At 35.6% G+C, this 12,016-nt stretch overlaps 1 protein-coding gene across 4 annotated transcripts in view; it reads right to left on the bottom strand.

Moving 5' to 3' along the window:
* The window catches only part of TBC1D32 (TBC1 domain family member 32), a 186,469-nt gene that overhangs the window by 85,147 nt on the left and 89,306 nt on the right, over positions 1 to 12,016 (bottom strand). For all 4 annotated transcript variants that reach the window (XM_027087576.1, XM_027087586.1, XM_027087557.1 and 1 more), the window contains 2 exons: positions 10,139 to 10,255; positions 3,349 to 3,437 (listed from right to left, as the gene is read on the bottom strand). In XM_027087576.1, coding sequence (XP_026943377.1) covers positions 3,349 to 3,437; positions 10,139 to 10,255 — 206 coding nt within the window. The remainder of the gene's footprint in view (positions 1 to 3,348; positions 3,438 to 10,138; positions 10,256 to 12,016) is intronic.

Below are 12,016 nucleotides of genomic sequence, written 5' to 3'. Positions count from 1 at the left end.
TAGGAAATGCTGGGGAAATAATTACCTCTGGAGTGAAAAAACAGCTATTTGAAATTCAGCAATTCCTTCTGTTTCACTAGGGTTTCTTTTCCTTTTCTATAAAATTCATTTAGAATTTAAAATAGCAACCATATTATGATTCCATTTTTATAAAATATTTCCATATAGCTATTCTTCTGTCTGTATATGAATATAAGACATCTAGAATGATTTTCCTCAATGTTAATAATATCACTTTCAGAGTTAGGAGGAATTTCATTTAATTTATTGTATTTAATTTCCTGCATTGGTTAATTTCTTTATAATAAAGACAAATTATTGTTTGAAACACAAAGAAAGAAAGTTAAGATGACTCAATATTGAACAACTAAATAGATAGTTGGGCCACTTAATAAGATGGAAATGAAAGATTTGTTTTGTTTTTGTGGGAGAAGACCCAACAGTTCAATTTTAGACAAGTTTGTGATATCTGAGAAATGTATGAATTGAGATATCAGGATGCAGTCATATATTATGAGTCTGGTAGCTCAGAATGATAGTTTAGATTGGGGATATAAATTGGGGCATCCGTTGGCATACAGATGATTCTTAAAGGCAAAGGAGTAAGTAGATGAACTAGGGGCAGCGTGTAAAGAAAAAAAGTGGACCCAGGACCAAGCCCTGAGTATTCGAACATTCAGAGGTTGCTTAGAGAATGAAAAGGAGGAGAAACTGCAGCCATAGGAGTATGTGGTATCACAGAAGCTAAAAGAACTTTCACATAGAAATGGCCCATTATGTCAAATGTTACTTACAGTAAGATGAGAATCAAGAGAAGAATCCACTAGATTCATCAGCATAAAAGTTATAAGCGACCTTGAGATGAGTAGGATGTGCAGTTCTGACAGAACTGTAAAGTCAGTGTCAAATCTAAGGGGGCTGAGGAGTAAGCAGAGGTGAGCAAGTAGGGACAGTTCGTATAGATACATTTTGCTGCAAGAGGCAGAGAAATAGGACAGTGACTGCAGAGAGATGTGATGTCAAGGAGTTTCTCCGTGCGTGTGTTTTGTTTCGTTTCATTGTAAAATGGGACATGTGAAGGCATGTCTGCACACTGATACCAGTAGTAGAAAAGGACAGGTTGGAAGTGGAAACAAAGAGGATAGGAGGGCTAATCAAAGGAGCAAGCTTCTTGTATATTAGTCATTTACAATATAAGATTTGTAAGAAGATCTTGGCAAATAAAAATTCAGAAACTTAAATAGAATGTGATGCTGTTGAATGTGAAAATCCACATTTCCTTAAGCCCCAAATTAGCCTCATCTAAGAGCTGTGGTAAACCTAAAGAAATTGTATCAAACTTACCATCATGCTAGTCTAGATTTCTGAAGCAAGGGGAAAAAAAATAAAGTGAATGGAACAAAGCAATGCTAAATGTAGAAATCAAACACATTCATGAGATGACTTACTGGGAGGGAACAGTACAATTAAAAACAAAAAATTGTGGGAGTGAAAGAAAATGATACAGGCAAAAATCTGAAATACATAGAAACATGAGATTTATATAATACTAAGCTATGATTTAAATTATCACCACTGGACCTCAGTGACCAATGCTAGACTGAAACAGTAGACAAATGAAAGTAAACTTTCATAGACAAATGAAAGTTTCATTTAAAAATGAAAGTAAACTTGAGATGCATAACTTAAAAATACAACTGAGTATTATAAGAATGGACTTCAAAATACCATGAAATTTCTTGTCAAAGAAAAATCTGTTAAAAGACACATAAAATTAAGATACAAACTTTTCCTCAAAAAGTGGTTTTGTCATTTTCTTTGTCTGAATGCTGATATTGTAAACAGCACATTTCTTGGCAGATGTGGAAGACTACTGAGATACTGAAAAAATGAAGTCAATTTATTTCCTAAGTAAAACTCAAAAACCGTATACAGCAAGTAGAGAGATATAAAGAAACGAAGTACTGCTACTTTATATCTATTACTAACATTTTTATAGTGCTTGCTATGTGCCAAGCACTGCTATAAGCCCTTCTAATTTTTCACATGTAAGTCTCATGGTAACTCTGTGAGGAAAAGTATATAGTTATCCTCCATTTTACAGATGGGTAACTGAGATCTCACTTCACAAAACTAGTAAACAGTAGGTAGACTCACTCCAGAGTCCATGTTGCTGACCACTATATTGCACGGCTATTATAGGTATCTACAATGGGATGGCAAATTTTCTAGTTTCCATTTAGACATTATGAGAAAGCATACACTATGCAAATTAATATATTTTATTCCCAGGAGCATTTTACTTCTTGGATTGCTTGTTACATGACTTAAAATCCTACTGCTAAATATTTTGCCAGAAGAACACCAAAAGAAAATATTACTCTACAAAAGAAAGAAAACATACAGAAAAAAAAATTTACTCAACATATTAATAACAAGAGACCAAAATCTATGTTCTATAATTAGAAAACTCAGAAACATACTTGCTATGCAAAAGGAGATTCTACTGATAGGTTTTCCCCAGAATTCCTCATCACTGCTTGCTATATGATTATCTGATGCTATTCACAGAAAGTTAAAATTTAATGTGAAAGTACGTTTTGAGATAAAGAGCATACCACCACAAAGAACTATAATAGCTGCAGCTTTTTTTCCTACCTTCTTTGAACTATAAATCCAAAAATGAAACTCAGCTATTAATGAATGTAAAAAAAAAGGCTTAAGACTTATAATATACACTACCATTAGAGAAATCTAATTTTAGAGAAGTAATTGCTTTATTTCTTAGGTAGAACATTCTCACTGACACCCTCCCCCTCATACTTTTAAAAGTTACTTTGCTAGTAGAAAGGAAATCATGAACCTATGAAAGTAAAAATTTTCTTTAATTCAGCTGCTTTTAAATGTTAAGGAATATAAATTCAACCAGAAAAGATTTAAACCTTGGGTTAAAGAGTATGATTAACATTGAGGAGCAACATTTGGGCAAGATAAATCATCCATTTCTAGGCCTCTTTCAAGACTACATTATGGCAGGAGTCCAATCCAACACCAATCCAGGGAAGCCCCAGTTGACTCCTGAGTAAACTGAATAGTCCACAGAATGCCTCTAATGAATCGAGCAAAAGTGAAATACACTGTGATAGTACAGAACCTAAAAACCGAGTGACTATATGTAAACGTAAAAATCTAGTGACTATAATTTACTTTGTAATATTACAGGAAGACAAATTACATTTAAACATGCTTTAAAAATTAGCTTATTTTAAATACTTTTTTAAAGGATATAGAACATATCCTTAACTGTTTTTGCAATAAGAAAACATCAAGTGAAATTCAGCATCTTACCTTAGACCAAAGATGTGTGATTGTTCATAGCTGAATAAAGAACGAATCTTGGCTTCAGAATTCAAAATTATAAGTCTGTCAATAATATCCTGTAAAAGAGACTGAGTTAGACTGTTCTTGGCTGAAACCATTTAAAGAATATCAAATCAACAAATATTTATTTAGATTTGTGGTTCTCAAACTCGGCTTTGCATTTGAATGTAGGGAGCTGTTTCAAAAAACATTTTTTTAATTAAGCCTAAATCTCACCCCTAGAGATTCTGAATTAATTGGTCTGGGTGTGGTATGAGCATCAAGACGTGTAAACATTCCTGAAATGAATCAAATGTTTAGCCAAAGCTGCTTATTGCAGCCAGTTAAATACTGTTTAAACTGCTAAAAATGTAAACTACCTTGAAAAACAAATATGGACTCTAAAAATGTGAAGCATGAACAGTGGATTTAAATAGTTTTATCTAGGAATTATTTGAGATTTTGTTAATAGATATTCTCTGCTCATGTAAAGCAGTGGTTTCCAACCCTGAGCAAACACTGCAATCACCTAGAGAACTTAAAAAGTAAATATAGGGCCTCCCTGGCAGCGCAGTAGTTAAGAATCTGCCTGCCAATGCAGGGGACACGGGTTCGAGCCCTGGTCCGGGAAGATCCCACATGTCACGGAGCAACAAAGCCCGTGCACCACAACTACCGAGCCTGCGCTCTAGAGCCCGTGAGCCACAACTACTGAGCCCGTGTGCCACAACTACTGAGCCTGCTCTCTAGAGCCCGCGAGCCACATCTGAGCCTGCATGCAACAACTACTGAAGCCCGTGCGCCTAGAGCCCATGCTCCACAACAAGAGAAGCCACCACAATGAGAAGCCCGGGCACCGCAACGAAGAGTAGCCCCCGCTCGCTGCAACTAGAGAAAGCCCATGCACAGCAAAGACCCAACACAGCCAAAAGAAAAAAAAAAAAAAAGTAAGTGTAATAGCTGTCCAAGCTCTATCCCAAAGCAATTAAGTCACTATCCCTGGGGTATGATTCTGGCATTAACATCCTTGTAAAAGCTTCCCACAGTTGTTGCAATGGGTAACCATGCTTAAAAATCACTGATGCAAGTACAGAGAGAACCTGATGCCTAGGTGCCATCAATTGTCCCAAGCACTGACAATTTAAGCCTATCACAAAATTTTGAGCATTCTCTAAAAGCCTTTCTTTCTATAAGACCTCGCTTTTGTGCATATCTTTGGGTTCAGGCCTAAGAAATTTATTCATAGCAAATACTTGTCTCTCTCATTGATCATTTTCCTGATCAAGAAACTTGTTACTTTCCACGAGTTTAAATTCAAGGTATTTCTGTAACCAACAGGGCAAAAGAGGAATGGTTATTCTAGGGAATAAAGTCACATAATATTTCCTGAGGTCTATGTAGATGATAGTACAAACATATCAAATACGTAAGAGGCCAGGAAATAAGACTGTAAGGAGGAGGAAATAATGGATCTAAAAATCACATCTGAAAAATACTAAACAAGACACAGGAAAAACTGGATTTTGTATGCTTACCAACTGAAACTTTACATGGAACACTTAGGAATGCATTTACCATTCTACAAACGTCTTGTAAAATGTGTAAATAATATTAGCACAAAGAGTTTACAATCAGCAAATATTAAATAAACTGCCTAACAATGAAGAATGAAAAGATTGCTATCTTAAACAATCTGTCCTTGTTGGCTGCTACGTAGCTGGACACTCATTTCAAAACAGTACATGACACCTTGTGACTCCAAAGTTCTAGTTCTGAATCTAAGTACTAGATACTGTAAGAATACAAGGTAGAGAATGTATTACCAACAAGCTAATAGCAGCTATCTATCAATGATAATGCATTTTCAGAGAACAAATGTTACAGTAAATAAATTCTTCTTCAAAGGGGATTACACTGATGGATCACCACTTAGGGAAGTAAACTCCCGGGAAGCCCACCTTATGGAGAAATTCAGTTTGTAAGCACTACAATGTGTGTCAATAAGGCAATCAGTTTCCTAAATTAAGCAACAGCTTCTGAGAAATAAGTTACTGCAAGTAAGGCTTGGGACTCAAAAAGGAGTCTGAAACTCTGTGCTTTTTTAAAAGCATATTGTCTAGCTTGGGAATATGTTCAGTAATCTAGTAAGCCAGAATGAAACCACGACTGGAAAAACAAAGAGGAATATGCATTCTCTATAAATCAATATATGTTTGAGTGCCTATTCTGTTTACAATTGTCCCAATGGCTGTGTTTGTGCTATCTGATCCCTTTTACTTAAGAAAGGGCCAAGTGAAGGGTGAGGAATATGTCAACCATAATGCCAATACTCCTATACCTGCACTATTAGGAGTGGTTTGTGATTGGTTAGTCCATAAACATCCATGAACAAAACTCAGTCTATTAAGGTCCTCCCTTGGGATTTTTCAAAGTGGGGAGTGTCTTAGTCCATTCTGGATGCTGTGATAGAATAGCACAGACTGAGTGGTTTATATATAACAGAAAGTTTATTTCTCACAGTTCTGGAGGCTGGTTAGTCCAACATCAAGTTGCCAGAGATTTTGTGTCTGGTGACGACCTACTTTCTAGTTCACAGTCAGTCATCTTTTTGCTGTGTCCTCAGATGGCAGAAGGGGTGAGAGGTTTCTCTAAGGTTTTTAGTAAGGCACTAGTCACCCCATAAAGACCTTACCTCCAAATATTATCACACTGGGAATGAGGTTTCAACATATGAATTTGGGGGGTATACAAACATTCAGTCTATAGACAGGAGGTAGAGGAAAATGCCACTCTGGTGGTGTAGTGAGTTGAACGGTGACTCCCTCTAAAAAAAAGATATGTCTATGTTCTAATCCCCAGAACCTATGATTGTTACCCTATCTGGAAAAAGTGTCTTTGCAGAGGTAATTAAATTAAGGATCTTGAGAATAAGATCATCCTGTATTAGGCAAGTGGGCCCTAAATCTAATGACAAGTGTTCTTATAAGAGAAAGACAAAGGGAGATTTAAGAAAGAAAAGGAGACGGCCATGTGAAGATGGAGGCAGAAATTGGAGGGATGCAGTAACAAGCTATGAAATGCCTGAAACCACCAGAAATGAGAAGAGGCAAGGAAGGATTCTCCCCTGGAAACTTTGGAGGGAATGTGGTCGTTGACACCTTGATTTCAGACTTCTGGCCTCCAGAACTGAGAGAGGATAAATTTGTTGTTTTAAGCCACCCACTTTGTGGTAATTCGTTATGGTGGCCCTAGGAAACTAATGCAAGGGGGGATGGTGAACGTGTCAGTATGGAATGACAGGTAGTCCCTCCCGTGTGTTCTTCTACAGAGGACATCATCTGCAGAAGAACATATTAATAATAATTACAGCAAACAATTATATAGCACTTATCTGCCAGTCAGTGATTTAAACTTTTATATTTAACTTAGTTCAATTCACTTAATTCTGACAACAACTCTGAGATAGTAACAGTACTGCCCTCTTTTTAACAGAGGAGAAAATGGGTCAAACTTGTCCAAGGTCACACAGCTTGTAAGAGGCAGAACCAGGAATCTAATCCAGGCAGTCTGGCTTCAGAATACAAACTCTTAACCACTATACTATGTATATGCCTTTCAATAAAGTCAAAATGGAGAGCAATAAAAAGAAAGGGAGTGGGGAAAGCAAGAGAGACAGATGTCGACCTGACTGAATTCAAAGTTCTATTTCCACTTGTCTCTGATTTTATTGCAAGATGGTAAGTCGATTCCTTTTTTGCCTAAATTAATTCAAATTGAGTTTCTCCAATAACTAAAGGGGTCCAACCTAATATACAATGTATATAAATAGAAAAGAAATAGAAAAGCAATTGAAAAATATATCTGTCAGAGGAAAAGAATATTTTGTGTCATTCATCTTTAATATACACAAGTACAAGTTGGAAGTTGTTCCAGGGCTTAGAATTTTGGTAGATATTCAATAGGAAACCATGAAGAGTGAAGGCCAAATATACTTAAAGTATAAAGAATTTCTTAAAATTGAGAAACATAACACAAATAGAGAAAAAGCAAAAATAAGTTGAAAGACCACTATGAGAAGAAGAAACGTCAATGAACATTAAACACGTGAAAAGATATTCTGCTCATAATGAGAAAAATATAAATTAACACGTCTTTCCTGTCAGACAAATATCTAAACCACCGACCACATTATCTTCTATGAGCCTGTCAGGAAACAAGCACTGTAATATCTTATTGATGGGAATGCAGAAGAATTATTCCCTGTGGTTGGAAATCTAGCAATACATACCAAAATTACATATGAATTTATCTTTCAACGCAGGGATCCCACTTATAGAAATCCAGCCCAAAAATCAGTAGTAGGCAGAATTCTAAGATGGCCCCAAGATTCTCAGGCCTTAAACACTAATGTATCAATAGGTAGTGCTGTAAAGAGATTTTGCAGATGTAATTAAAGCCCTTAATTAGTTGATTTTAAGAGGAGATTATCAGGGTGGCTCTGATCTCATCACATAAGACACTTAAAAGCAGAGTTTTCTCTGACTAGTTACAGAAGAGGAAGTCAGAGAGATTCAAAGCATGAGTGAAGTTCTTCAATGCTGACATGGAGGGAACAATCTGACAAAGCCCTGAAAGCAGCCCCCGGCTGACAGCCAGCAGGAGATCAGGCACTTCAGTCCCACAACTATAAGAAACTGACTTCTGCCAATAACAAGAACGAATTTGTTATCGTGGATTTTTCCCCAGAGCCTCCAGACAAGCACTCAGGCTGGCCAACATTTTGATTTCAGTCTTTTTAATACTCTGAGCAGAAAACCCAGGCGCACAGTACTTGACTTCTGACCTATAATAAGTGGGTGTTTTAATTTGCTAAGTTGGTAGCAATTTGTTATGCAGCGATACAAAAAAAAAAAAATTACAGACATACTGGTAAACACAAGATAAGCCAAGGCTATTAATTTTGGCATAATTGATAATAGTAAAAGACTGAAAGAAACCAAGGGTTCACCAATAGACAACTGGATAAATAAACTCTAGTACATCCACACAAGAGCACTATGTAACTGTAAAAAGGCATGAGCAAGAGCTCTACGTACCACTAAGGAGTAATCTCAAAGACAGAGGAGCAGGACTTCCTGGTGATCCAGTGGTTGAGAATCCATCTTCCAATGCAAGGGATGAGGGTTCGATCCCTGGTCCTGGAAGGTCCCACATGCCACGAAGCAACTAAGCCCGTGCGCCACAACTACTGAGCCTGTGCTCTAGAGCTCGCAAGCCACAACTACTGAGCCCGTGCACCACAACTACTGAAGCCCACACGCCTAAAGCCCATGCTCCACAACAAGAGAAGCCACCACAATGAGAAGCCCATGCATTGCAATGAAGAGTAGTCCCTGCTCACCGCAACTAGAGAAAGCCCACACGCAGCAACAAAGACCCAACGCAGCCAAAAATAAATAAATTTATTTAAAAAAACTAAAAGACCAATCCTAACAGAAGTGGAAAGATATTTCTGACTATGCACTGTAGAACATCCATGAAAACTTGAGAACAAACATCCAAGCAATTGCGCTAGATTAAATAATTCATTTGTACTTGTGTTCCATAACAGATTTCAATAAAGGTAATAATATTAGAAATATTTTTAAAAACCATTCACTGGATATCTACTATGTTCTATATGTAAATATGACTAAGATATCCTACTTGCTCTCAGGCCCTCACAGTATAGTAGGGAAGACAGGCGCATAAATGGCTAATTATAAAACTACTTAAGAAGTGCCAAGATACAGAAATGGAGACACAGATGTAGAGAACAAACGTATGGACACCAAGGGGGGAAAGCTGCGGGTGGGTGGGGGTGGGGGTGATGAATTGGGAGATTGGGATTGACATGTATACACTGATGTGTATAAATTGATGACTAATAGGAACCTGCTGTATAAAAAAATAAATTTAAAAATTAAACAAGCAAAAAAAGAGAAGTGCCAAGATACAAGTAAGGATAAGATAAAATTGGAACACTTCAAGAATATAAAAGTTTAATGATAAAAAATACCTATCTTTATATTTCATTCACATAAATCATAAAAAATTTCCCAAAGTAGAGAAAGTTTAAAAAAATAAAATGTTTACGGTCAAAAGAATTAGAAGAATTCAAAATGTCAAAACCGTAAAAAAAAAAAAAGACAACACACAGGACAAAGTGACCAGAAATAAAAGTAATGATTATCAACAGAATTTCAGAACTAAATAATTCTTTACTAATGCATATATACACATATTTATGTGTGTTCAATTCATAAACTTACCCAAAGATGAGGAACTAAATGTCTCTGAATGATTAAAACAAATTACCCATCTTAGAGTATGAATATAAAATAAGTCTCAAATTAAATAAATATGTATATACTGCCCTCATGGGGCAGTAATATGTAGTTCATTTAAAATATAGGCAGAAAATGCATTGGACTCCTTCAATACAATTTATTAACGTAAGTCACCTAAAAGTAATTCATACACATACTTCTATATATGCCAAATCTCTTTCCTAGTTGGGAAGACTTAACCTTGTTATTTCAATAGGTGCCACCACCGTTAGACAGTGGATCAAAGATTCCATTTACAGATAATTCAGAAGCTAACATTCTATAGGTTAATAAATCAAACAGTCTTTAAATGTGATTTAGTATACCTTTTTTTCTGTTAAATTGCATTTTTACTACAGATCTTAAAAAGCGGCACTATAAGAGTGAAAGATTAAAAGAAAATGACTTACAATAACCCTCGTTGGGACTTCACGAAGAGAATATTCTTCTTTATTAGGAAGACCCTGATTGCCTACAAGCTCATAAACAGCAGGATAAGATAACAGGTTCACCAGTGCTAGAAAAGACTGGGGTGGGGGGAGGTGGGAGGGGGAGAAAAAACCAGTCGTTCAAAGGGTTCATTTTTTTTTAACCACATCCAAGGAAGACTCATTAATGCGAAGGGCAATTTTTAAAATAAGCCTAATCAATCCATATAACTGAAATATATGCATCTATGATAAGTACAAAATAGTTAACGTCAACAATAATCTATGTCCTAACAATACATAACTGTAACAAAACATAAATGAGAACTGGAAAATGCTTTAAAATATCATGTATCTCTTCAAAGTTAGGTTCTGACAAAAAATGAAATGAGCAATCATTCTCATTCTTTGCACTGTTATATCTGATGCATAAGAAAATATAAGAAAAATACTTTGGGGCTCTGGAGCAAGATAATAATAAATTCTATATATTATAGCACTCAGGTCACAAGGCTATCTTTATCCTTTAACTACATTCACTGGAAATTCAAGTAATCTAAATATAGTTATTAGAAAAAGTCATGGCTTTTCCTATCAAAACCCGCTCATTTTCTGGTGCAATCTTACCAAGTTAATCTCTCCATGAAATTTTTAAGCTCCTGCTCTTGTCTTATCGACAAGAATCTGAATATTTTTCTCCAGCACAGTTCATTCTTTGGATCCCCTACGCAGAAGCACGCAGTGGTTGCCCATTACTAAACATCAGGTCTAAACTCCTTAGCATGACTTTCAAGGAACTTTACTAATTGACACCTTCTCTTCAGTGTCAAATCTTCTGCCCACCCCCTCCTTCAAATAATCATGACAATTTTCTATTAGATTTGAGTCTAAGTGTTCAAGGCTTTCTTAGGTTTGGTTGGTTGGTTTTTGTTTCAGCTGTTTTTTACTTCCAGTTTGAGGTAATCAATATATAACACTACATAAGTTTAAGGTGTACAGCATAATGATTTGACTTACATAATCAGGAAATGATTACCATAAGTTTAGTGAATATCCATCATCTCATATAGATACAACATTAAATAGAAAAAATAAATTTCCTTGTGATGAGAATTCTTAGGATTTACTCAACAATTTTCATATAACATAAAGCAGTGGTAATTATATTAATCATATTGTACATTACATCCCTACTACCTACTTATAACTGAACCTTTGTACATTTTGACCACCTTTACCATCATAAAGATATTATACTATTATTGCCTATATTCACCACTATACATTTCATCACGTTGACTCATGTATTTTGTACTGAAAGTTTGTATCTCTTAATTTCCATCACCTATTTCACTCATTCCCCCACCACACTTCCCTCTGGCAACCACCTGTCTATTGTGAATCTATGACTGTTATGTTTGTTCATTTGCTTCATTTTTTAGATTCTTCATATAAGTGAAATCATATGTTAACTTTTTCATCTTCTACAAATTAGTAAATGATGTTTCTTCTTCACATATTCACATTCATAGACAGTGCAGCCTTGTTGCTGTAGTTGTTCATATGTGACCAAATACTATTCAAATTAATATTAACTTCATAATATTCAAAAAAAATATTTTTTGAATAAAGCAACATATAGGAAAAACCTTAAACATAACGATAAGTTTTGTGGATAGTTAGAAAAATCTCATTTTACAATAAATTCCAGAACTTACCATACAAAAAAAAAAAGTGAAATCATATGGTATTTGTCTTTCTCCATCTGACTTATTTCACTTACCATAATACTCTCTAGGTCCATCCATGTTGTCATAAATGGCAAGATTTCATTCTATTCTATGGCTGAGTAATATTTCA

Source organism: Aethalodelphis obliquidens, unplaced genomic scaffold (assembly GCF_003676395.1).
Source record: "Aethalodelphis obliquidens isolate GAN/ISIS:26980383/991018 unplaced genomic scaffold, ASM367639v1 scaffold3, whole genome shotgun sequence".
Classification (NCBI taxonomy): Eukaryota; Metazoa; Chordata; class Mammalia; order Artiodactyla; family Delphinidae; genus Aethalodelphis; species Aethalodelphis obliquidens.
Note: the sequence above shows the minus strand (reverse complement) of the source record. Positions and strands in the feature narration are given on the sequence as shown.